General features: G+C 50.4%; 1 protein-coding gene across 2 annotated transcripts in view; it reads right to left on the bottom strand.

The window, feature by feature from the left end:
* Positions 1–3,730: 3,730 nt before the first annotated feature.
* MED12 (mediator complex subunit 12) overlaps positions 3,731–26,799 on the bottom strand; it is a 39,188-nt gene continuing 16,119 nt past the window's right edge. Inside the window, exons 20-44 of one of the 2 annotated variants that reach the window (XM_074599873.1) lie at positions 26,449–26,580; positions 24,011–24,238; positions 23,666–23,810; positions 23,252–23,372; positions 22,462–22,563; positions 21,622–21,735; positions 21,173–21,336; positions 18,036–18,215; positions 17,779–17,850; positions 17,319–17,479; positions 17,066–17,227; positions 16,869–16,980; positions 16,543–16,632; positions 16,006–16,115; positions 15,366–15,501; positions 14,932–15,093; positions 13,538–13,915; positions 13,054–13,204; positions 12,638–12,843; positions 12,084–12,164; positions 11,613–11,830; positions 10,349–10,511; positions 6,515–6,703; positions 6,268–6,349; positions 3,731–4,228 (exon numbers count right to left, since the gene is read on the bottom strand). In XM_074599873.1, coding sequence (XP_074455974.1) covers positions 4,185–4,228; positions 6,268–6,349; positions 6,515–6,703; positions 10,349–10,511; positions 11,613–11,830; positions 12,084–12,164; positions 12,638–12,843; positions 13,054–13,204; positions 13,538–13,915; positions 14,932–15,093; positions 15,366–15,501; positions 16,006–16,115; positions 16,543–16,632; positions 16,869–16,980; positions 17,066–17,227; positions 17,319–17,479; positions 17,779–17,850; positions 18,036–18,215; positions 21,173–21,336; positions 21,622–21,735; positions 22,462–22,563; positions 23,252–23,372; positions 23,666–23,810; positions 24,011–24,238; positions 26,449–26,580 — 3,703 coding nt within the window. In that variant the 3' untranslated portion in view covers positions 3,731–4,184. The remainder of the gene's footprint in view (positions 4,229–6,267; positions 6,350–6,514; positions 6,704–10,348; positions 10,512–11,612; positions 11,831–12,083; positions 12,165–12,637; positions 12,844–13,053; positions 13,205–13,537; positions 13,916–14,931; positions 15,094–15,365; positions 15,502–16,005; positions 16,116–16,542; positions 16,633–16,868; positions 16,981–17,065; positions 17,228–17,318; positions 17,480–17,778; positions 17,851–18,035; positions 18,216–21,172; positions 21,337–21,621; positions 21,736–22,461; positions 22,564–23,251; positions 23,373–23,665; positions 23,811–24,010; positions 24,239–26,448; positions 26,581–26,799) is intronic. The other variant, XM_074599874.1, reaches the window with a different exon arrangement.

Below are 26,799 nucleotides of genomic sequence, written 5' to 3'. Positions count from 1 at the left end.
CACCAGGTACCAGTACGGGATGTCTCAGCCCAGCCTCAGCGCTGGGGCCAGATGCAGCCTTGCCCCCCATCACCCTCTGCCACGCACTGGGTGGCAGGCTCAGCAGCCACAGCCCCAGCAGCACCGTCCAGCAAAACCCAGCACCTCTGTCATTCTCCTTTCCTCCTGGCATGCCCCTTTCCAGCACAGGAACATTTATCCCTCCCACACACAGCCTCCTGGCAAGAGCCACCTCTCCCCCAGTCTGTCTCTGCCCACGGTGGGACTCTCTCTGTTTCAGTCCTGCCTGATGGGATTACAGAAATCATTCGAAACAGGGCATGGATTTGGGTCCTGCTGGATGTGTCTGCTCTCTGCATCTCTCTGCCATAGCCAGGACAGCATCAGCTGCGATGCCTGATCAAAGAGAAGGACGTGCAGTTACCAGCAGACACCTCCACGCTGAGCTGATCTGGGCAAGGGGAGCTGGGCTCTGCCTCCCACTGCCAGAGCTGCAACCCAGACCCTGCCCAGGCTCCACAGAGTAGCCACAGCTTCCCGTTTAAGGTGCTCATGCAGCAACATCTGAAGGGTAGGCATTTATTTTGGATCTCCAGCACGCCACCAGCACATGCCCCGACTTGGTGAACATGCAGCCACAGGGAGACCCCTGCCCCCTCATGCAGGTTGGGCTCCACCTGCCCCAGCACCTTTCGGCTGCTGCTGCAGGGCAGGTTGGAGCTTTCCTGCCCCTCTCCCCCTCCGAGGGACTGCTCGCTGGTGGTCGGGGGCCTGACCAATGCTGATGTTGGCCTGCTATATGCAGGGTGAGCTGCACACTGACGCCCTGGGCACCCTTGAGCAGACAACATGGTCCAGCACCCTGTGGGATGGATACACAACCCTGACCTGTGCCCACCAGGGTCCATCAGCCCTGAGAAGCATCTTGAAGGGGCCCCTGGATGGGTGCTGGGCTGCCCTGCAGCAGGCAGGGCTCCAGGATGGCTCCTTGTGTCCCACTGCCCGGGAAAAACAGCCCAGGATGGGGCAATGGTGCACAGCTGGCTCACGGCCCGCTCCCCACCACGGGCACCGCACAGGCAGGGCTGGACACTCGCTGAGCTGCTCCACTCCCGGCTTCAGCTGCTTGAGCGGGCAGCGATCGATTTTCTCACACAAGACCAGCTCTGACGGTGCCTGACAAGCCACCTTTGCCCAGGGCACGGTCCATGGGGAGGACGGGTGCCAGGCTGCCAATGGCGGGGGGGGTGTGGGGGGCACAACCTGCTCCTGCTCACCCATCACCCCACCCTGCCAAGCCTTGTGCAACCCGGGGCTTCGCCCCAGGGGCTGGGCACACGCCACACGGCATCACCTGCACGTGCCACCCGTGGATCCTGCCCAGACACCCCAGCATCAAACACACACCCCCCACCCCAGGCCTCAGCAGGGCAGCATGTAATAAAATCCCTCCCGTGGCCTCTGGCTCTGGCACAAGCAGCGTTTAGCCACTACTCGGAGCAGGAGGGCTGGAAGCTGTCAGACCTGCTTAAAACTGCCGTGGCTCAGTGCTAACGTGCAGCACAGTGGCGGCGGCTGCAAGGCAGGCAGATCGCAGCTCACCACACGCGCCCTGTGCTGTGACCGGGTCTTGCCCTGTTGTCCCCATGTCCCCCTGCAGCCTCCGGCACCTGCTGGAAACCTCTGGGCAGCCAAAGGGTCCTGGACACTGGCAGCCCTGGGGCTGTCACCACGATGGAGCTCTGGAGTCCTGCTCGTGCTGCACAGAGCTGGCCTGCCAAGCTGCTGGGGGAGCCTTCTGCGAGAGCAAAGAGCAGGGGCAGCCCCGTTGCTGGGACATGGAATAAAGCAGGGTCCCCTGGCAGCAGGCACGTGTCCCCAGGGAGGGAGAAGTCATCCCCTTGCCCCCAGGGAGGCAGGGTGGTCCCTGGGGTGTTTTCACAAGGTCAGGTGCTCTCCTGCTGCCGCACCCCAGCCCTGCCACGGCTGCCCTGCAAGTGGCAACCCACCGCACCCCTGCCCAGAGCCCTGCTGCCTTCTGCCACCGCTCTCCAGCTGCGGCAGAGCCGCCCTCCTCCCACCTCCGGCACGGCAGCGATGCAGAAGGCAGCATCCAAGATGCCGCTCGGCGCAGGCTCAGCTGCCTCCTGGGGCCGGCAGAGGAGGGGGCCACTGGCCACGGCTGCAGAGGCCAGGGCGAGGGGCTTGTTCTGCCCAGAGACAGTGCCCAGCTGCGCAGGCTGTGGCTCTGCTGGCCCCGGGGCACTCCCGGCCCACACCCCAGGCAGGACCCCTCCTGCCTCAGGCCCGGGTCCCTCCAAGCAGGGGCCAGCTGGCACAGCTACGGCTGCCAGCAGGTCTTCCACTTCTGGGGTCACCCAGCACAAGCTGTGGGCAAGCAGAGCCCGCCCTGGGGAACCAGCCTCCCGTGGGGCACAAGGGGCCAGGGGACCAGACAGCCGAGTCCCCAGCCTGCTGCTCACACAAGGGGACGAGCATGTACACACAGAGGAAGCAGCCCTGCACACACATCTGTTCTCATTAATGAGGCTGTCGCCATCAACTCCACCTTCCAACTCACCTGCAAGAACATGGCAGGAGCCTGGCGTGAGGGGGGTGCAGTTGGGGGACAAGCAGGGCCACACAGCTGCCCCCCTGCTCCTGGGGAGGAAGGGGCTCAGCGCCAGTTCTTGGGGCAGCAGACAGGGCCCGCTGCCGTGGGTCACTGACGTCCCTCCCAGCAGCCCCTCCTTCCTCCCCCTGCCCTAAGCTTGCCTTCTTGCTATGGCCCACCCTGCAGAACTTTCACTTGCCCTTAGATTAAGATCAAGTGCATCTGTTTCACAAGTCCCTGTGAGCCTCACCCTATCACAGAACCACAGAATGGCTCAGGTTGGAAGGGACCTTAAAGATCATCTCGTTCCAAGCCCCCTGCTCTGGGCAGGGACACCTCCCACCAGACCAGGCTGCTCCAAGCCTCATGGAGCCTGGCCTTGAACACCTCCAGGGATGGGGCATTGTCCTATCTTGCACAGATAAGACACAAAAAAAAGACACTGGTCACGAAAAGCCACCAGAAGGACCACAAATCAACTGGTCCACACGCAAAATGCTGAGGAAGAACCAAAGAGAGGAGAAAGATGCTGGCGATGGCAGTTTCCAGGTTCAACAGACAGCAGGAATGGAGAGCACTAAGCTAAAGCAGCCTGCTACAGACAGAGATGAGACTCCATGCCAGCAGGCTGCATTAGCTGGGTCGAAAGCTGAGAATGCAGCCTGTTACCCAGCCCGAGAAAGCACCGTGGCTGTCAGGAAGGAGCGAGCAGAGAAGCCTTAGTGCCTATCAGCAAAACCACGCTGCGATGGGAAGTAGTGTTGCAAGTGCACACGGTCTGCAGCTCCTCCTAGACTGCAGAGACGCTTGAGCATCTCAGTGACTGCCGTGGCCGCGAAACTGGGCTTGTTGGGGCTCAGAATTGCCCTGCAATATAACCCCCTCTTTGCTTGTCCCACCTCTGCCCTGGTGGAACGTGCCACAGACTACTAGTAAGGCTCTTAATCAACAGATAAATCCTACAAAGCTTGTGCAAACCCTTGCAAGCGTGTGAATACCATCTTACGAAACAAACAGGGAAGGAGGGTTTTCTTTCCCAAACCAAATTGTTTAGCCATTCACAAAAGCTGAAGACGCAGCCATTAGTTCTACTGAGAAAGGGATAAAGACCACGTGTAGAGATGCTGCCGGGCTGTACTGGTAGGAGCGCTGAGGAGGAAAGGCAGGCTCTGAATACACAACTCCTTTTGCAAAGTAAGCTCTCTGTATTCATCCGAGAATGTCTGCAGTACGGGGTTCATCTGGTATAAATAAAGTACAAAATTTTACAATGTCTTAATCATTATTTTAACAAAAATACTAAAAACTGAGTAAAAACTGAAACCAAAGTGGGAAGGGAGACTATCAGCCACAAGGGATAAACGTTTGTAGAAATCGGATAGTAAAAACACTTTCTCTGTACAATAAAACCATCCTCCTGGCATCTCCCTGCAAGACAGGCAGCGGCGGCACTGGGGACAGAGGCCCAAGGGCAGAGGCTCGGGGCAGCCCCACGTTGTGGCCAGGTTGAAGAGGCCGTGTCCGGTCCACAGCGATGTCTCCACCCTGGATCAGGCTGAGGTGCCACAGATCAGTAGCGTCCAAAAGGGTTGTTGTTCTGCTGTGTCTGTGTATCTGTTGAGGTCAACACAGAGTTAAAACAGTCAGAAGTTCTGGTTCGGAAAAAGAGATCCCTCTCCCCACATCACCAGCACAACATGAGGAGTGTGTTGCGGGCTGCGGTAAGAAGAAATATAACTTTGATGGCACTCCCTGCTCTGCGCCTTTGGGCGGCAGCACAGGCAGGACCCCACATTCTTTGGGAAAGAGACAGATATGTGCCAGTCCCAATCCTGAAGCTTCTCCAGAGATCTCTCCATCCCTCGTGGTGCAGCATAACAAAGCCCTGAAAGGTAGCAGCTAGCTGGGAGGAGGAGTTTATGGATGAATTATTTCTGATTTTGAAAGAAAAAAATCGGCCCTATAAGATCGCACAGCACCTGCAGCCACATAAGCTGCTCAGACAGCTAGTGTCAAACACTCATCCTCAGGCACACCCAGAAACCAGAGTTAGCAAAGGTTTCAGAGACAGCTACCCTGACTCCCTGTCAGTATCTCGGTGCAAACAAAGGATGTGCCCAAAGGACTTCCAGATGGCACAAAAAGGGCAGGAAACATGGTAAAGTTGTATTCAAGAACCTCATGAACTTCCAAACTGCTGGGACTGATGTTTTGTGACATACAGCACTCACAGTATACTTGGGTACTGACCAGTAAGTAAAATTCCGTAGAATTTTTTTTTTTTCCTGAAACCACATCAACATGTTTGACCCTAAGTCAGACTAAGTAAAAGGAGACCAGCGTAACCTGGCTATCCCGCTCTCCTTAACTCCGCTGCACAACAGCACATTCGGGGACACCCTGGAGCCTCCTACCACAGCCTATCCTGGGCCGAAAGTATTCTTGTCCCCCTCCTACAGGCTGTTCTGGGTTTATGTCCTGCTTTCCGCTCCATCCCAGACACTACAAATAAGAACTCCAGATGGTTCCCGGTAGAACTGATGGAAGCCCAACTAGGGAGCATGGAAGCTGCATGCTGACACATGGCTGCATTGGACCCACGCATCTGTTCCATATAAAACAGCTCCGTTTGCTGTACAGACAGGATACAAAAATATGGTTATCCTGCTATATTCAGATTCGTATATGAAATCTTCCTACACTTGAATGTCTTGGCTGGGATCCTTGCACAGACTTGTGGTTTGTGAATCAGGCTAGTGGGAAACTTAGCAGATTAAAACTTCTGGTTTGGGGAGGTTTTTTTTGGTCACAAAGACTAAGAATTTTCCATCAGGGAGCAAGTATAAGCACAGTTTCCAAGCCCCCATTCCATGTGTTATTACATGAGTGAAGTCTCACAATGCACTGCAAAAAAAAAAACCCAAACCTGTGCAGTCATCCATTTCTGGGCATTTTCATAGCATGTCTGCCATTTTTATGGCAGAAAAGCCAGTGAGGTGACAGTAAAACAGCAGGCCATTCAGAAGGGAACTGCACAGACACTGGGTTCAGTTTCTAGTTCCCCAGCCAGTAGCTCAGTGCAGATTACAGGAATACAGTGCCAGACTAAACACCATCTCTGCCATTACGCTGTGATTGCAGCCACGGAAGCCCCCAGAACACTACAAACACAGCAAGTGCGCAGCAACGCTTCCCAGGATACCCTCCCTGCCTCCAGGAAGTCTCGTCCTGATCACAACACGAACACAGTATCTCTGGGTCATCCACCAAGCAAGTGTCCCATGATTACAGCCTCCCTGTGCCCCTCAGAGGTCGTCTGCAACAGAGGAAATACCTCTGAATGCTTTAAAGCTGCAGACTGGATCATTTCGGGAAAGCTGCATGGCAGCCCCTACGAAGGCTCAGCTCCCTCGTCCCTCTGCAGGCAGCAGAAGGAAGGTCTGGAAGGCCGCTCACAAGCTGGCAAACACTGCCTGCCCTGCTGCTGTTGCCCCCTTGGGCCAGGAACTCTAAGTCCTGATGCCACCTCCCTGCCAGCATCATTTATGGCCTCAGAGAGTCTGGCTCGGCCTTGCTTCCCTACACCAGCGCACATGCAATAGAAAACAGCAGGGAGGAGACTAGGGACAAGGATCAAGAACACTAAAGCTTACTGGAAAGCTGCTGTTGAAGCTGTCGAACCAGAGCAGCTGTTTGTTGCTGCTGCTGCGTCTGCTGAAGGCCCTGGCGCTGGAACTGCAAAGAGAGAAACACAGTTATAGCCACACCACCTGGCTGGCAGCCTCAGCATTCACATAAGCCCTGGGAAGCGCAGGGGAGGGAGAAGGGGGGGACGCAGGTGGAGCGCCGTTGGATTTGAGCTGGACTATCCCATCCCTCTGCTTCTGAGAGAACACTCACAATGGGCTGCTGGGGGGGAAGAGCCTGCATCCCCAGCCCCGGGGGCTGGCCCTGCGCCTGTGGCTGAGGCACTGTGGAGACCTGGGGTTGCTGCTGTGGCTGCGGCTGTGGCTGCGGTGGCGGCTGCTGCTGCTGTTGCTGTTGTTGCTGCTGCTGCTGTTGTTGTTGTTGTTGCTGCTGCTGTTGCTGCTGTGAAGGCAAAAAGAGAAGGGACCATCAGGGAACTGTCTGGGCAATGCACACAGCAACAGGGCCCAGGAAGGGATGAAGGAGTAAGGACGTTCCATGCAGTAACGTGCCCTCTTACACCATTTTCCTTCCAGGTACCTAAATTACCCAGATTTCACTAGAACCCTGCCCCAGGCTGAGAAACGGCAAGAAACACTGACAGTAACAAAGTTCTTCTGCAAGATGAGGAATCAGCAAATGGCAGGCAAAGAACTATGAGTCTGCTGGTCAGCTGGGGAATGACTAGGAGCAAACAAGATACAAGAATTGAAAACAACTAAGAGCTACCTCCAGAGGTTAGCTGGTTCACCTCCTTGCCTCAATACTGACTTCACTGAGTATTTCATAGAATCATAGAATAGAATGTGTTGGGTTGGAAGGGACCTCTAAAGGCCATCTAGTCCAACCCCCCTGCAGTCAGCAGGGACATCTTCAACTAGATCAGGTTGCTCAGAGCCTCATCCAGCCTGGCCTTGGATGGCTCCAGGGATGGGGCCTCCACCACCTCTCTGGGCAACCTGGGCCAGTGTCTCACCACCCTCATTGGAAAGAACTTCTTCCTAATGTCTCATCTAAACCCACCCTGCTCTAGTTTAAAACCATTGCCCCTCGTCCTATCGCTACGTGCCCTTGCCAACAGCCCCTCCCCATCCTTCCTGTAGGCCCCCTTCAGGGACTGGAAGGGGCTGGAAGGTCTCCCCGGAGCCTTCTCTTCTCCAGGCTGAACAACCCCAACTCTCTCAGCCTGTCCTCACAGCAGAGGGGCTCCAGCCCTCCGATCATCTCCGGGGCCTCCTCTGGCCCCACTCCAACAGGTCCATGTCCTTCTTGTGCTGAGGGCTCCAGAGCTGGACACAGTACTCCAGGTGGGGTCTCACCAGAGCGGAGTAGAGGGGTAGAATCCCCTCTCTGGATCTGCTGGCCATGCTTCTTTTGATGTGGCCCAGGATGTGACCGGCCTTCTGGGCTGCAAGTGCACATTGTTGGCTCATGTCCAGCTTTTCATCCACCAGTACCCCCAAGTCCTTTTCCGCAGGGCTGCTCTCTATCACATCATCTCCCAGCCTGTATTGATAACGAGGATTGTCCCAACCCAAGTGTAGGACCTTGCACTTGGCCTTTTGAACTTCATAAGGTTTGCACGGACCCCCCTCTCTAGCTCATCCAGGTCCCTCTGGATGACATCCTGTCCCTCCGGCACATTGACCGCACCACTCAGCTTGGTGTCATCGACAAACTTGCTGAGTGTGCACTTGATCCCACTGTCTATGTCATTGATGAAGATGTTGAACAGCACCGAACAGGTATTTGCCTGACCTGTTCTCAAAATTTTCCCAGAGGTAGCAACAGAGCTCCTATACCTTCCCTAGGCAATCCACTCCAGGTCACAGTTACTCCTACTACTAGAGTTTTCCCTAATCTCTACCCCGAATCTCGTATGTTATGATTTAAGGCCATTTCTTGTCCTACAGCCAAGGGACAAGAACAGATAAGGGTTTTTTTGAAGACAAAAAAATCTGGAAACTTATCTCTCCTTTTGTCTCTGCCTCTCTAACTCGACGCCCAGCTATTTCAGCCTTTCTTTCTCAGTCACATTCCCCCACTCTTTGATCTATCTCGCTGCCCTTCTCTGCCACTCAAGCCAGCTGCTGTTGCACTTCAGTAAAAGGATGCAGATAAAACTGGATGCAGTGCTCCAACCTAGGCGTTGGCAGAACTACTTACAGTGAGAAGAATATTCAGCATGTTGAACTTGGGAGTCAGCATATGCCCACAAATCTCAAGGTTTTTTTGTTTCTCCTAATTTTCAGCTGTTTCTCCCACCTGCCAATGTAGTTTTGCACTCTCTAGATCAAAAGAAGAATTTCTAGCAGAAATATAAAGCTACTAAAAAAACCCCAAATGGTGATGCTAGGTACAGTTCTAATCACTGGCTCAAAAGGGTAAGGTTCAAACCTTGAATGGATTCAGAGAACAGACAAAAATCAAGAAAAGGAACAGCATCTTATGAAAGCAGGTTAGAAAAACCCGACCTCCTGCAAGTGCTCCCTAGGAACACATTGGGCAAACATCAGAGAGAAAGAAGAACCAGTGAACAACAGGACACACTGGACAATAACAATTGCATAGAAGAAGCAGTCACAAACACGTGGATCAAGGATTCAACCCAAAGGGTGAGTTTCTAGAGCAGCCCCCAAACTTCCATCTTAAACCAGTTTGGCCACCTAGGTTCCTGAAATAGGTGCTATGACCTGGGTACACAAGAAAGCGGCTGACTGACTAAATGAGCCAGGACACACCCTCCCACTCTCACGTCCTACCTTCTTGCAACAGCTGACTACCAACCCATGCAAGACAAACCAAAAGGCCATCCGTCCTTTCTACACCATGCCCTCAACTCAAGCACCAGGAGTCAGTTCTGCATCTGGCACGCCTCTGATAACGCAGCAGAAGTCCCAGTAACAGAGGAGTTTCTGGGCACTGCACTTTTTCTTTTTTAATCAACCAAGCGATGTCAGCTGAAAGCTGAAGGTATACATGAAGTTACTGAGCTAGAAGTGCTAGCAATTTGTCTGAGGCATATTTTTTTTCTAAATAGGAGTGACGGAGAATGCTAAAAGAAACCAAGTGAATAGTCAGGGGGTGCTACTCATCAAAAGGACTAAAAGCTGCTGACCGTGCCACCGGCAGTCTCTTGTCCAGTGCAAGGCAGCAATTCTCAAATACCGCTGACTGCAGCTCTCTGAGGAACCGCTGTCTCACTCTGGCCCCTCTCAGAAGACAAAGCCTCAGCACTCTGCGCCACGTAAAGTCTCCCCGTATTCTACAGGTTTGCTAGGCCTTGTCACAAGGTATGCAATTCACCAATTAACCCAAACCATTTCTGTGTTTCTCTGTCAATTCAACACATTTCTGTAACTCCAAGAAATATATTCATATCTCTATATCACATAAGCATTTAATATTCATAAGACCATAATGCAAATCCATGGAATACTCACGTCTGTTGACACATGCCTGTGAACTTCTTTGAACCTACAGAATTGGGTCTAACAGCTTACTTTCTTTCCATCCGCTGTTAAGACACGGAGTACACGGACCGATTCACGCCAGATTTCCTGCCATTGGAAACTGCAACCGACGCTTATTTTGATCTTGTGAAAACGCAGCTATGCCCCTAAAAATGATCTTATGAGGAATAACCTTACCTGTTCTTGTGCAGACAGGGGAATTTTCATTTTGTTTCTAGCTCCTGCAACGTTTCTAAGATAGCTGGCTTTCTGCATAATCTTACGGGCTCAGCTGAAGCAGGAAGAGGTGGCACACAGGCCACAGAGGACTAAAGAGACCTTTACCGCTCCCAGCTTCCCTTTAGCTCATGCTGGGTGACTGGAAAAAGGCAGTGCAGCAGATGTCTCCCTCAGAGTGGCCACTCCTGATGAAGGGAGAACCGCTTCGCCAATTATTACAGACAGCCCCCAACAGAGCTGACATCCTTCCTGGCACAGAGGAGCAGAGCAGAGCATTGCCAACACAGAGGTAAAAGCAGCACTGGACAAGCCTCCTCCAGCTCCAACAGTCTTCCTCCTGTCAGCAACCACTCACCCTCAGCATCTGCTGCTGCTGTTGCTGCTGCTGCCTCAGGTACTGTTGCTGCTGCTGGTCAGGCAGTATCTGGCTAGGTCGAATTCCTGAGGGAACTCCTTGTGGACCCAAGTGGTTCATCCCACTCATCATGGGGGTCTGCTGAATCGACTGGTGAGGAAATCTGTAAGACAAAAGGACAAGCTCATGAAGTAAAAGATTCACAGACAGCCAGCTTCTTTACCCCAAACCCAACTTCTGCCATGAACAAGACAGCCAGCCCAAATAACACCTTGCAATCCATGCTTCCTCTCTGCAGAAGGGTGAGGGACACCAGGGCCTCTCAAGGGGGTTCATCCAACCTGTTTTTCTAGAAGCCCTAACTAACAGTCCTCAGTCCACCGTTCTGCATGGTTTTCCTACTGGATTTATGTCTGCTCAGGAGCAGTGGAAGTCCCAGATCATACAATAACAGAATAGTTTGGGTTCAAGGGACCTTTAAAGGCCATTAGTCCAACACCTTGCCATAGGCAGCAACATCTTCAACCAGATCAGGTTGCTCAGAGCCCCGTTCAACCTGACCTTGAATGTTTCCAGGGATGGCACATCTACCACCTCTCTGGGCAACACGGGCCAGGGTCTTACCACCCTCAGCGTGAAAAATTTCTTCCTTGTATCTAGTCTGTATCTGCCCTCTTTTAGTTTAAAACCATTACCCCTTGTCCTATCACCACAGGCCCTGCTAAAAAGTTTGTGTCTATCTTTCTTATAAGCCCCCTTTAAGTACTGAAAGGCTGCAATAAGGTCTCCTGGAGCCTTCTCTTCTCCAGGCTGAACCCCCCCAACTCTCTCAGCCTGTCCTCACAGCAGAGGGGGTCCAGCCCTCAGATCACCTCTGTGGCCTCTTCTGGACCTGCTCCAACAGGTCCATGTCTTTCTGGGGGGCCCCAGAGCTGAAGGCAGCACTGCAGGGGGGGTCTCCCCAGAGCGGAGCAGAGGGGCAGGTCCCCCCCCATCACCCTGCTGGCCACACTGCTGGGGATGCAGCCCAGGGTGTGGATGGCTTTCTGGGCTGTGAGCGCACATTTTCGTCTCACATTCAGTTTTTCATCCACCAGTACTCCAAGTCTCGGCAGGGCTGCTCTCCATCCCCTCATCCCCAGCCTGTGCTGACACCAGGGGCTGCCTGACCCAGGTGCAGGACCTGCTGTTAGGGTTGTCTGAGCAGAGCAGGGAAACCTTTGAAGAAATACAGCTTATTAATATCCAGTAGAGTGGGAGGTACCTCTGTGTATTGCCCAAGGTGTGCCCATAGCCAGGGGCCTGCTGGTGTACGTAGCCGCTTGGTCTCTGCTGCATCTGTCTAACAGGATCCACCAGGGCAGGATTAGAGCTGGGGTGGGAATTCTGATAGGGCTGGCCAGAATAGGTAGGAGGTACCATTGTGCCTGACTGGGAGGGGTGCTGCTGAAGGCCAATGTGGGAGACATAAGGTGTATAACCCTGAAATGAAACAAAAAGCCTTTATCAGTCATGGGGTAAGGTGGTAAGGTGACAAAAGAGAATTTGGCACACAGGACATCAGCCTCCTGCAAATACTGTCACAAGGCTGCTCATCTCTGGGATTCAGATTTGTGCTGCCCAGTAAACGAGGAGTGAGAGGAGTCAAGATGTTTCAGGATTCAGCAGCAGAAACAAAGACGCTGCACTCTGCTGGAGCCAGATTCCAGTCTTACTTGAGGTCACTGCCACTTACCTGGGAGGGTTGCAGTGCTCCATAAGATGGGGTTGGAGCCATCTGGCGCACGGGCTGCTGTCCCATTATGCCTTGGCCCTGCTGGAAGGCAACAGAGAAACACTTTTTTCAGCATCTCCAAAAGGCCGGACACTGCTGCTCTCTTCTCTGCAGCTCCCACCAAAACAGACAAGTAGTTTCACTGCTAAACCTACGAGGCTGCTGCACAGCATGCATCTGCTAATGACTTCTGCCTCACCCTGGCTTGGGACAAATAGGCCACTAACAGCCCTACCAGCCCACAGCCAGGACGTCCCCCTCTCACAGCCCAACTGCCACCGATGCCCCAGTGCACCTCACTGACAGCCTCCACCAACTGTTAGTGACGTGGGCACACAAAGCAGGTGGCAAACCCAGTGCCGCACCAGAGGAATAGGAACAGGAGATGAGGTCTTTCTGGGGCAGAAACAGAGAGAGGGTTGGAGAGTTCTGGCTAGAAGGGACAGCCCCAGCAAACAGCTTGGGCTTGCTGTACCGTGGGGTCCAGCAACAGCAAGAGCACAGCTCTGACTTACCAACTTTGCTTGAAGCTGCTGCCTCAGTATCTGGCCCTGGGACACTGGAGGCTGCTGTCTGTACACCGCCGGCTTGTAGGAGGGGTCAATGCCCATCATGCTCCCCATCCCTGGAGGCAACACACCACTATAGGGAGGACGACTCTGAACAAGTTTCCCCAGTGGCATGCGTACGGGTCTGTAGGATGTATCCAGGCGAGGGCCACCTGCAAGAGGAAGAGAAACAGGTTGACTAGTCACACGCTATTGCTGAGCCTTGTAGCTCCAGAATGACTGTTCATCACTGTATCTAGACGTGACAGGCAAAAATGGTAAAGTGTAAGGAACTGTGCAGGACCATCTCACAGAAGGGGCTCTTACAAGAGGTTCCCCAAAAAGGTGCAACTGCAATACAGTCACCTCTCCTGTGCACCTACCTGCTGGAAGAGGCTGATTCTGGGCATAGAGACCCACTGGTGATTGCCCATATGCCAGCCTCGACATAGTGCTTCCTGACTGGTGATGCAAGAGATCTGTAGGCATACCAACTCCATATGAAACCCCCCGGCTAGGGCCCAACACAAAATCCTGCAAGGAGAAAGGAGAAGTAAGAAAGATCAATGTGCACTGGGAATTCATGAACGGATGAAGAGTATGAAAGGGCTGCAAAGTCCACAGGAGGATGCCTGGGATGCTACCTGAGCTGGGCAGCCCCCTTCCCTCTCATCAGGGATTAAGAAAATATTTGCCCTGCCCCAGGCTAGAGAGAGCAGGATAAAGCTCCAGCACTCCCAGCTGAGAAGAAACACGTCCCGTCTTCACCCATTACACCACTCTGGCTCCTCAGGAAGACTCAAGGGAGTGCTCTGTGACCAGGAAGGGTGGATACAGGAGATCCATAGCTGCTGGGTAGTCAATTACCTCAGTTTTGCTGGCAGACTGGTTGCGTTTCTTGGTTTTGCTCTGTTTCTTCTTGCGTTCTTCAGTAGAGGTGGCAGGATTTGAGCTCGTTTTATCAGCCTTAGCTGGTTCAGCAGCTTTCTTCTCTGGCTCTAAAGCCACGGGTGTAGGAGGCTCTTCCTCTTCAGGGGGCAGCGGCAATGGCTCCAGGTAGTAACTGCGGGGCTTGGGTTTCAAGTGTGTGTGGTACAGAAGAAGCCTCTGCTGCTCCTCAAACCTAGACACCTTGCGATCCACCCGGACTGTCCCAAACCATCCCCAGGAGAGAGGGGCTGAGTGCTTTAAGCCCTCAAACAGATCCCACGGGGAAATCTTCTGCTTTGTAGAGACTTGCAAACCCTTTAAAACAAAAGGGATAAGAACCTCCAAGCCCCTGTTGTTTCTCCTACGAGGGCACAGGAAACTCTATGCTTTCTTCAGGCTCTGTTCTACATGTTCCAGAAAACAGCCTGAGCCTTACTAGCGGTCCCTGCTCTTCCACATGGCAAAGCGGTCCTTTCTAAAGGCCTTCATCAACAACCTGCCAGTGTCCTTCATCCCATCTCTGCCAGTCTTCTGCACACTGGCACTGCCCAGTAACTCACGTGACAGGGATTATGGGTTCTCTTTATACTTTACATAGCCATGTACAAAACCAAAGTTTAAATAACTTCTCAGGCCATAGCAGCATGTATCACGGAATCATGGAATCTTCAGAGTTGGAAGGGACCTCTAGAGATCATCTAGTCCAACTCCCCTGCTAGAGCAGGATTGCCTAAAGCACATCCCTCAGGGCTGCATCCAGGCGGGTCTTGAAAATCTCCAGAGAAGGGGACTCCACAACCTCCCTGGGCAGCCTGTTCCAGTGCTCTGTCACTCTCACTGTAAAGAAGTTTTTCCGTGTATTTGAACGGAACTTCCTATGTTCTAGCTTGTGCCCATTGCCCCTTGTCCTATCACTGGGAGCCATTGAAAAGAGCCTGGCTCCGTCCTCCTTAAACCCACCCTTTAGATACTTGTAAACATTAATCAGGTCCCCCCTCAACCTTCTCTTCTCCAGGCTAAAGAGTCCCAGCTCTTTCAGCCTTTCCTCATAAGGGAGGTGCTCCAGTCCCATAATCATCTTGGTTGCCCTATGCTGGACTCGCTCCAGTAGTTCCCTGTCCCTGTATCGCCAGGCATTAACACACAGCTTTGCCCTTTCTGGACGTGGTTATGTGCCAGCTTGTCTGCATGCAGCCAGTCACTTCAAGCTCAGCAGGCTACAAGGCGCTGCATATAGATGCCTCCCAAGCTGTGTAGACTCAAGGCATCAGAGGACAAGGTGACACCTGCACTCAGGAGCTGTGTGATACAGACTACAAAGCTTCACTTACCTCCTTCTTGAAGATGGAGTCAAATCCAGCTATTTTATTGCCTTTGGTGTCAATAAGGGATCCCTGAGGTTCACAGGTGATGACATCTCGGGTCTGCTTGGGAAGTGGCAGTAGCTGTCGCACCTTCTCCAGGCTGTCAGATTGCCGGTCCCCCAGCTCTTTCTGCACCAGGAGAATCGAGAAGACTTAAAGAATCGCTCAGGAAAAATCATCCAAAGCCCACCCTTGCCTCTTCTGGTGTCAACATCCATCCCTGCACTACCTGTCACTTTTGCATGCTTCAGCCCTACAGAGCCATTGGGAACAACCTCACTGCTTCATCTAAACAGCAGCAACAGGACAAGCACCATTCGTGAGACACAGGTAAATCTGCATAGCTGGACAACCACGACACAGCACACACCACTCTCCATACCAGGCCTAGCGTCCCTCACCCTGAGTTTCTTGACAAGATTCATGTATGCCCGCTTGTTCTCCTCCATGCTGCCCTGAGAAATGCTGGACATATCAGCAGCCAGGGTGCCGTTGATGAGAACACTCAGCATGTCCAACACGGTGGTGAAGAGCTCACTGTTGGTCAAAGCAGAAAGGTCAAAGTCACCTGAAAAGCAGATATAAAGCCTCTGCCATCATAGCAACACCAAACATTATTAGATTGCCGAGAATACTGCCTACAGTCAGAAGCGCCAAGCGCTCTTCAGACTAACCTCCCACACTAATCCTTCTTTTGCTTATACACCACAGGGTGTTCACACTTGAGTCAAGTGCAGTATCACAGATTAAGACTGGCCTCCTGTCTATCCATTCAACTTCTCCAAAAAGCAGGTCCGGACTCAGCTCTCCCCTGCTTATCTCTCTGCATCTTGAAAGCCAAATTTGCTCTGGATGTGTCAGAGTGCACTTGAATACTAGGACTGTAGGTTGCTCTTGCTAGGTTGTACCCTGCTATTACTCCGAAGTCTCTTTTGACTGTCACAGTATTTCTGACAGATTGTCTAGAGAGACAGCTAGCTCACATGAGAAGAGGGGCCATGCTAACGACTGCCTCCCTTGGGAAGCGTGCCACAAAGTTACTTGTTTGACTGCATGTCCACGGTGCCGCTGCTGATGATGTCCAGGAGAAGGACAGCCCATTCAGTTGTCTGCTGTGTACTGCGTTGCACTGTGTCAAACATTCCCCCCACCTGGCAGAGAAAAGTAGTTTATTCACAAGGACACCATGAAGAAACACTAAGATTTAGATGTGAGAAAGAAGCCTAAACCAGAGCAACTCCTACTGAGAGCTGCAGGAGACTGCAGTCAGCAGGACAAACCTCAGATGCAAGTTGTAGTGCTGGGGACTGCAAAAGCATTGAAATGGGAAGGCACATCTCCAAAACGGAGACCAAGGCGGTGGATTTCATCCTGGCGAAACAGAGCAAGGGAGTTTTTCCATGCACCCTGTCCCACTCAGGGCTCAAGACCTAGAAGCAGCACAAGTGCCTCTCCTACTTCCTTGCCTCAGGACACAAATAGCCCCTCCACTGTGTTTGTGTGTGTGTTCAAAAACAGGAAAAACAGCAGATAACTCTTCACCCCATATGGTTAAGCGCTTTTTCTCCAACTGCTCACCAAATTCAGCCGTAGTTTCAGGGCCTCATGCATCAGCTGCTTGGCTTTGCAGTCATCTTGGTACTGATCTTCCCGCCAATTAGTAACAATCTAAGAAATTCAGAAGAGAGGACAGACCTCACGAGCTATCCACTGAAGCTTATCGAGAGCAGCTTGTACTGCCTATTATCCACCGATTCAGACACGGTCAGCTCAAGCACCCTATCCCAACCATGGCAAGATCTTTGCCTTATTGAGCATATAATCAGACAGACGACATGCCCAATAGCCTGCCTACTGGTGGAACAAGCCCTTGAGGAAAGTGAGGGGAGAAGCAAGAGACCTACCTGCTGGACCTGACTGTACAGAGAGGTAAGGAGGCCCTCCCGCTGCTCATCCTGTCCTTTCAGGCACGTTAGCACCAGTGACAGAAATGGCTGCTGGCTCAGGAGGGACATGCTGCAGAGAGAACAAAGATGGAGCTATACTGCCAGGCTGGAGGATCAGCACAGCAAGCATTGCCTGCCTTTTCCCCAGGACTAACCTCTTCTGCTTCTGGCGGTCCCGTTCTTTGCGGGACGATGACCCCAGATGTTGTCCTTTCTCCAGTTCTTCTCCAGCAGCTTTCAGCACATGGCCCTGCACTGATGTTGGAAGCTTGGCAATCAGAGGGGCCACCAGCCACACTCCTGATCTCTCCAGGGAGCTAAGACAACACAGGGCAGAAAAGCAGTTTGCAATCCAACCTATGATTCAGATTCATCTACAAGGCAGCTGCATGCTGGGACTACACCTACCTGAGGATGGGTTTGGATTTGTTGCTGGCAGGTGCAGCACTTGCCGAGCTACTGATACTGTTGACTCCATTGCCAGCAGAGCTAGCAGAGCTGGTCTCTGCTGACTGCTGGAACACCTCAATGGTGGCCTTGGCTATATTTTCTAACAAGGAATTCATCTCCTGGAGATAGGGAAGAAAAGACAGCCAAGTTCTTCTCTGAGAGCACCCACCATCAGGGCTCATACATTTCAACACAACTCAGTACAAACCCAGTTTGCCAACTTCCTCACGGCTGCTGCTCTTTGGGCCTCAGACTCATCACATCCTTCTGGTGCACGGCTTTCACAGGCCTGACACCCTGCTTATTTGCTCTCTCCTTAGTCCAACTTCTGCCAGGCCACCTCCCCACCACCTCACAAGCAGCCACTTCAACACCAGCAACAAACATCCCTGTATGGTCCCTCTGAGCAGAAACTCACATTGTTTGCTGTCTGCTTAATCATGAGCTGTAGCTCCAGCGAGGACTGCCTCATGGTCCACTGGTCCAGATTCTGCAACACATGCACACATACTTCATACGAGTCCTTATCTCAGTTCAAACTACATCAACCCACACCCTCAGCTGCCATGAGAATGAGTATCAAACCCCTCAGAGGGCTGTATTTTGGACAACCCCGCTCTAACGCTTCATTAAGCAATTACTAGGATGCTCTTAGATTCTGTCAGGAGCCTGCACCTGTAAGATGCGTTTAATCCTCTGCCGCTGAGGATTTTCTCCTTCCTCATTGTCCAGCAGCCGATGTGGATAACAAATCAGCTGCATCAGCCTCTGGGCTTGTGTGCTGCTCAGGACAGGATCCTGCAAGTCATTGCTGTCTTCACAGAGGGACTTCAGACATCGTTCACCTACCCACTCCTGCAAGACAAAGGCAGAGTCAGCACAGCCAAACTGATGTCCGATTCTAAACCAGTGCCCCTGCTTTTAATCTCAGAGAGATGCAGGGAACACATCAAACTCAAAAACCCCCCACCTTATTCATATACAGTTATGGCTGATAATTGTTTCTCTTCATGAACTGTACTATCCTGATTCAGCAGGCATCAAGCACAGCACAGCAATCACAACAGAGGAAACCTCAACTTTGACAAGTCAGCAGTGGTGAAACACAGTAGCTACTGTTTCTTTTGATAAAATATTGGTATGATTTAATAGTACACAGTCACTGCCATGCCCAGGCTCCATGAACGATGCCGCTTGGGCTCAAAAGATCAGAAGGGATCACTTAAAATTATTTGGTCTATTTCCTGCACAACAAAGCCCTAGAGCTGTCCTAAATTAAATAACTCAGGGCTGCAGCTAAGACTAAAAACTAGAACACGTCTTAAGGAAAAGCACACCCCTTAATTCTCAAATAGGGATGGAAAATACACCGCCATCCTTAGTAAAAAAACAATTACTTCACTTCTCAAAGCCTGGAAGGGGAAACAACTGACTGCACGCGAGCCTTTTATAAAGTCACAAATCATGAGGAGAAGGGAGACAGAAAACTACCACTGCCAACCTCACAATTTCAGGTGGTGGTGCCTAAATGCGTGATAATAATAAAGGTAGCAGTTTCCAAAACAAACATGAGGTAGGTCCTTCTTCACACAATTTACAGTTAACTTGTAGAATTCATTACTGCAAGATTTTTTCATATCAAGAATTAATTAGGCAAATTCATGAAATTAAAATCTACAGAGGACTGCTATATAAGCACTTCTGTAGCTGCAGAGCAAGTCTGATCAGAGAGTTCTTCCACTGAGAAATGACAACCAGAAAAGAGGGGAGGATCCAGTTCACGAAGCACAGGGGCTGGGAACAGTTCCTCTCAGCAGCAGACCACATCTAAGCACTAAGTAGAGCATAAAGATCAGAAAGGCCAGACCTCTGGTTTGAAATCCTGGTGAAACCACAGCCTAGATCTTCAACTTCATCCCAGATGAAGTTTCTACTTTGACAATACACGTGATCTGGTGATATCTCCCATGCCTACTGCATTTCTCCCCTTCAGTGTTGCTACATCGTAATCTCTTGAAGCTTCTCTTCCTTAGGTACACAACATGCCTATCCTTGGGAAGACACTTTTTGTCACTTGCTCAGCTTCCTACAAGAATTCAGATGCATCTCTGATCCGCTTTATTGGTATAATCTCACAAATATGTATGAAGTCAACTACAATCTTCAACCTTGAGAGACTTCTAGTCTCTCTCTCTGCAACATTTCCTTACAAAACAGCCACTGCCACAGGCTCCGTATTACTGAAGCAGAGCCCCTCATCTGCCTCTTCACAAGAGAGCACTAAGAACACATTTTCCAAGAACTACGGACAACTCCACCATCCCAATCATCAGATTCAGGTTAGCACCCTTGACTCAAGCCTCCCTCTTTGTTCCCACTGTGGTTTATCACAGCTCTTAAAAATTAACCTTTTCAAAAGGCCAGTCACAATTACTTTTATTACTTTAAACAGGCTAAAGGGCAGACCAGTAACTATGTCATAATCATTGGCACCTAAGAAAGCTTTAACTTAATTTCATAATCCGCTCCTTTTCCCCACCCCGTCATGATGAAGTCTATTATATAATGTACACCTGAATACAAGATGCAACATTTTCTGAGTTTGAGAAATCACAACTTACAGGCTCAAGGCATTCTACAGACATTTTAGAATTGATAGTGCAAGTTCTGCAGCACCCACCACTCACATTGGAGGTGTTAACATTAAACACATAATTTTACCAGCCCTTCACAGCTGCAGGAACCCTGCAGAAGCTCTGGCCCAATTTGGTGGTACTCACTAGGGTCTACTGAATGCTCACTCCTACATAACCAGTGCTGCCAACAATTGGTATAAGCAGTGATACCTGACCCTCCTACTCCCTCCTGTACACACACACACTTTCTACCGTTAGTCCTTTCTACGTAGACTGGGACCAGCAAGGGAATATCTACTTCTGTTAAGTTTCAGTAACACCAAGTACATTGAATTTATGCTTACAAATAGGTGGCTCCAATTCTTCTTTGGTAGCCCAGTAACATTGCTATATAGTGAGCCAACTAACAAACGGCAGCGTCACAAAGCGTGAAGACAACATAGCACTAACGTGCTGTGTCTACACATTAGCAATACAGAAAGAATACAGGTTCAAACTGTAACTCTGCATCTTTCCAGCTGACAGAATAAATTTGCAACTAAGGCTAAGGACACCCTTCAACACTCATTTTCATACAGTAGCAGTTACAGCAACTCCACTCTGCAACCAAGCACCTTATTAGCCAGGTTTCAGCTCCTCAGATGTTCATTTTCCACAAAGGAACAGAAATACTGGTGCTGTCAGATTAGGCTAAGCAAAAGATTTTTGTTGTTGTTCCTTTAATTAACTAAACAGGGCACTGCAAAGCCCAGGGATACATTAACAGCCTAGCTGCAAGCAACACTTAAGCTGCGTTTCTGAAAGGCACCATTTATCACTTCAACAAGCTGTCTTTCTCATGCTTATCTTCTTTGCCTCCAGCACACATCTCAGCAAACCACTCCCCAAACTCGCTTCCTTGGACGTGAGCCCTGTGCTGCTGCCAAAGCAAAGGGGATGTGCAGTCCCTGCATACTGCAACACCTAATTCTTGTCAACCGTTTGCCGCTCTGTTTTTTTTCTTTTTTCTTTTCTTCTAATGGCGAGCAATCCATAGCGCCATCACGTGGCAAAACCATCGCAGGTTCTTCACTGATGTTTCAAAGAACTACCTGCCAAACCCAATCTGCAGAAAGTCACCTGGGATATATCTGTCTGCAGAAGGGATAAGGACAAACCTAGATGGGACAGACTCACCTGTTGACATATACTCCTTAGTACATACTTGGCATAAATATCCAAGCTAGCCGTTTCTACAGTTACCACCCGACCACCAGCTTTCCTGGTGCCCAGCTCATCATCCATGAGATCATCGACACCTCCAGGGTGGGAAAAGCCAGAGCCTTTCAGTTCTGCATCTCCTACAAGAAAAGCACATGTGTCACTTAATCATCAATGCTAAACCCAAAGCCTGACCCACAAAACACCCTGAGCTTTTGTAAACTCTCTCTGTGATCAGTGATCTCTGCAGCTAAGAGATATGAAGCACGTTCACAGCTCAACCAAAGAGCTTCAGACAAGCCACATACCCAACCAAAACAGATCTCCTCTGGCCTTCTGTCCAGCCAACACATGCAATATAGTGCCCTTCTCCCAACCCCTCCAAAAACACATTCTTACAGGTCGAGGCTAACACAGGTACACACCCAGAACAAAGACAGCCTTCAGCACTGCAAAGACCGCTCCATCCACAATACGATTCTGGGAAGCTGCCAGTAAGTGTCGGTCACACGAAGAGCGGATTCCCACCGTGGGTTTGTCTGCAAAGAGGACAACGGGGAAGGGCAATACCCAGCAAGAAAGGCGCAGGCTCCAGAGCTGCGTGAATTACATGCCAGCCAGTACCGCAGAATCCAGCTCAGAGAATCCCGAGGCTTTTCCCAACCGTAACATGGGCTCTGTTTAATTAAGTTTTGCAAAGTGTAGCGCCAATCACACTGTGACAACTGAACCATGAAATCCAACTGGGGAGCAGTGCCTGTGTCATGAACGCCAAGCTCCAACAGTACCCTACCCTAGACTACCGTCTAACCCTCTACGTCTCTAAACCTAGGCTATCAGGATACTGATGAGGAGCCAAGAACAGAGCTTCCTGGGCTGTTTCCACCATCAGACCAAAAAGGGAGCGCTGTAAAATAGCAGCTTCTGGCACCATGTTAAGAGGCTATACAAAGCTTTAGACATAAAAAAAAAAAAAAAGTAGTGATCATTATTTTAATGGCTTAGTGACGGCACGGCCACCTCTACTGGCTGGTTTTCCTGCCTCCAAGGGCCTCCTCCCCAACATGCCTGGCTACCACGGAGTGACATAAATGGAAGGATATTGTTCTTTGTCCTCTGCAGAAAGCAGTGTATCAGGCTTTGCCTGCTTTATTCAAAGCAAGCAGGTCATAATCTCTAATCATAGGGTCCAGTATCTCTTTTCTTGAGGTGCAAGAGCCTCAGTATTTTCACAATAAAGAAAGGCTCTACTGTCATTCACTTACTGCCATCTTGCTGGCATGGGTTCAGCTGCGGAGTCTTAAACAGATGGAGTAAAATCCGGCAGGTCAGACGTGCTCCTGGTTCCGAGTCCTGTTCACTGCAGGCTATGTAAAGAAAACAGTCAACTGAGATTTCTTAAGTGCTGGGACAGCTGACTCTCAATCCAAAAGCTATTCACAGTGCACTGCCCTGGAGCAGACAGTTGAGAAGCTGCAGCAGCCTTATTGTATTTACAAATATGGTGCATGTGCAGTAATTAACATGCAAGTGAGCATATCCATCCTCAATGACATGCACTGCATTCTGCTCGCTCCATCTTCCCAACTTCACCCTTTCAGAGTCTGGATGCTGCAATCCCCAGAGCAAAGTTAGGTACACTGGTGGCAGAGTAACGGCAGAGTGACCCAGGCACTGCAGGCCCAACTGGTCAGCTGGCTGCTCTAGACAAAATGCTGAGCTGAACCATATCAGCAGCAGGTGGTGTACTGCTGGAGTTCAGAGCTGAGTACACTGGTCAGACAGCGTAGCTGGTAACACCTCTCTGTGCTTATTTCAGCTTGCATACAAACTCCAGAGAGCGAGACACTGAAAAGCCTCAGCACAACCAGTTTTTGATAGAAACCACAAGGCCAGAAACTCTCTGAAGCAAAACAATCAATTCTTAAGTACCATACTATAACAGAAGTATTGGAGGCGTGTTTCACAACTATGCGGTTCATAAAGTATCCATTAAGCACAGGCCTTTGAGCCAGAACTGAGACTAAGCCCAGCTTTCTGCAGGGATGCACTTACCAGCATTGAGAAGTGAGGGGATAGCAGCACAGCGAATCAGGTCCTCCAGCAGCAAGCACTGCCGGGCAATGAGAATGGCAACAAAGGTAGCCAAGGAATCATGGAAAGATAAGTCACTGACCTGGAAGAGAGGAGATCAGCCAGTGATCACAACAGCCTCTGCCTCATTCCCTCTGTCAGCAATTCCTCAGCTTGCCTAGGAGCTGGGAGGGGGTAGAAGGGCCCACAACCCCAGGTCAATGTCCATGAACAGCCCAGGCTGCAACAAACACCAAAAGGTAGCCCCGGCATTCAAAGCCTGTCCCCTGTCCTCAGAAGACAAAGCCTCCATCCCTTGTTCATTTCTGCCTTCTCCCAAAGGATCCCTCCACTCCTGCTTCAATTCCTTTTCCCCTTTTGAATGTTTGCACTTGCATCAACATTGCAGAGGAGATCATTGAAGCCACAGGTCCCATTATTGGAGGAACAGCACAAAGCTTTGAGCACACCCAGCCACTCGGCGCTTAGAGACTTGCAGTAGCCAGTTAGCTCAGCACACAGGATAGCAATGTCGTTCACCCTGTTAAACAAATAACGACAAAAGCAGAGGGTCAACTTTGCTACTCACGCACAGCATCAGGCCATTGATTCTCTAAGGGACCCCAGCCTTGGCTCCTTCTTCCTCATACCTCAACACAGCCAAGGAATGGCAACTGGCTTTCTTATCCTCACCTAAAGATATTACTGTCTCAGTAGAACCATGAAAGCTCTGCCTCTCACCTGTCTGGATCGTGGTGTCCCACACACACGTGCATAAGTGCATTACAGACAAAACTGTAGCGGTTGGCTGGATTTTCATTGAGGCTCTTGCCCAGGTTGGTGTATGTAAAGTTATGTGCAGATGGATTTTCAATAGTGTCAATCATGAACTCCGGTTCCCATAGCATGTTGGAGTCAGAAGGCTCAACGTTGCAGTAGATTGTGTTCTTCACCTTGGAGCAGAAGTCACTAAACAGGACAGGAAAGAGAGATTAGGAAAACAAAAAACTAAGCTTCCACTGAACTCTGATAAGGAAAGCAATCATGTGCAAGAGAAGCCCTCCCTGGGCAGGAACAGGTGAAAACTCAAGATCACTGTGTACAGAGACTCTCACAAAAGAGTGAAGCCGATTCTTTGTTGTGGAAGCACCTGGAAGTTACCCATGGGCTCAGCGAAGACCCGTGGGAATGGCTAGTCCAGGTCAGATTGGGCGGGAACACCAGCTGTCAGAACAGTTGATGCCCAGAGAGGAGTTTAAGAGCAAGGCAGGTACGTGGCAATACTGTTCCAGCATCCTTCCCCATCCTGCTGCAACTTAGGGCTCACAGATTTTCAGAGTTAAAGATAATGCTCTCCCCAATAGACTTTCCTCCTGCAAATTTGTCCACCTACTTTTTGAATCCAGCAGATTTTTTTGATGCTCACAACATGGAATGAGCTCCATGTTAACTATAAGAACTACAAAGTTCATTCTTTTGTACTGAACCTACTATTTGTTATTTTCTATTAATTCCTTTTTGTGCTTGTATCATAAGACATATTGAACATTCAGTTTTTCTCTTCCGTGGGGAGGAGATTCAGTTCCTAATAAGTCATTCCAAACCTCTGGTCATCTATCCACTCACCCTCCTTTGGGCCTAACTCCACATGCTTTTTGGAGTCTGTTGCCCCAACCCACAAGGCACAGTTGTACCAGGACTTAAATGGTGGCCTAACGACGCTCTCTGGTCTGTTCTCCATTCCTTTCCAAAACAATCCCTAACATTTAATTTGCTTTTTGAACTGTTACTGAACACTATGATGACATTTTCAATTATGTATCTGTTACACTCAAAGATCCTTTATCCAAGACGGATGATGGTATCCATCACTACACAGAGTTTGGAAGGGAACAAGGTCGGTCCTACGTGCATCATTTTATGTTTAACAACACTAAACTTCATCTGCCATTTTATCACCTGGTCACCATCACTGCGCCCTACTACAACAATCTGCAGCCAAATTCTATTATTATATGCTGAATAACAGTTATATGAAAAGTTCTGAGACCACTCATACAACTTGTGATGCGTAGAACAGCACAAGCGCTAGCAGAGTCCTGTAAGACTCCCCAGGGAGGGATCACCCTCAAAATACAAACTCCTTCCCACTCCTTGTCTCCATTTCTAAGCTATTGTTTGCCTGCTAGAGGATATTCCCTTTTATCTGTGGTGTATTACTTTAAACCCTTGCCGAACAGCTTTTGGGAATTCAGTGAGACTAATATCAGGATTCCCATTTCTGTATGGCTCCTTCAAGGAACCCCAAGGCACCTGTGATCACAGCACTCCCTCTTGTTCTCAATTCAGACCACAGAGAGACTTCAAAGGCTCTCAGCAGCCAGTTTAGGCAGCTGACACCAAGGCACACGCCACTCTCACAGACCCTCAACGAGGGGTAACGCTGAGGGCTAGACATCCCTATGCACTGGAAACACTCGTAGGGAGCAGGAGCTGTGAGAGAAGACAGAGTGAAGCACTGGGAAATGGGGCTGTCGGGAGAATTACCCCTTCACAGGATCACCTAAGCAAAAAGCCAGGGAGATCTGTGGACTCCATCTCTGGGCCGCTAAGGGAGGAGCTCCACAAGGAGGTGGTGGGGGCACAGTTCCCAAGAGAAGAACTGCAAAGGGCAGAAGGCCACAGAGGAAAGTAAGCCCACGGGGCAGAGCCTGGGGGCGACATCAGCAGAGCAGAACCTGAAGAGCCAACAGGGGCAGAATAAGGATAAGGACTGCAAAGCAGCACAAGAACAAACCCAGAACCAAGCAGAGCAGGTTCAGAAGCAGTCCAAGGACTATTAGGGAGCTGAGCACATGCAGAGAACAACAATTAGGATGAACTGCTCGGTCATCAGAGATTGGTAGGAACAGGCCTCTCTACTTCTGTCCTCTAGGAGTGGGGTAAGAACAGACCCGTAGAGGTGCTGAAGGCAATTTACCAAAAACAACGTGACGATCTAAGAGTCAAGATTATACACAGGGTCATTACTGCCTGTAAAACAGGCACTACTCCCAAGACTTCCGTTCCCCACTGAGAGGATCTCAGGGACAGTCACATCAAACAAGATCACAAGCAAAGCTTAAGAAAAGGTGCTATACTGGTCAGCACCCACTGCATCCCACCTGTCTCAGACTCACCTAAAGAGCTCCCCAAATTTACTTTTGAGGTGACTGCAGGAGGTATACAGGTCGTAGAGATAGGCCAGGATACAGCGTTCTGCTGAGGAGCCATCTGAACGGTTCATGCCATGTTTCACCACCCCACACAGGCTGTGTAGAGACAAAAAAAATGCTGCAGCAACAAGGAATAAGGAATAACCTCAAAACATAGATATCTTCCCGAGCTCACAGCAACAGTGCTCACTGGGTAACATATCCTGTCCCCTGCAAATTCCGTAAGCTGAACCCTCAAGCACAAAGTTTCCACCTTTTAGGAAGAACATAGATATATCCCTGCCCCTTACAAGACCCCAGAAGATAGGCTACTTC

This window comes from Larus michahellis, chromosome 9 (assembly GCF_964199755.1).
Source record: "Larus michahellis chromosome 9, bLarMic1.1, whole genome shotgun sequence".
Taxonomy (NCBI): Eukaryota; Metazoa; Chordata; class Aves; order Charadriiformes; family Laridae; genus Larus; species Larus michahellis.
This window is presented reverse-complemented; position numbering and strand designations above follow the sequence as displayed.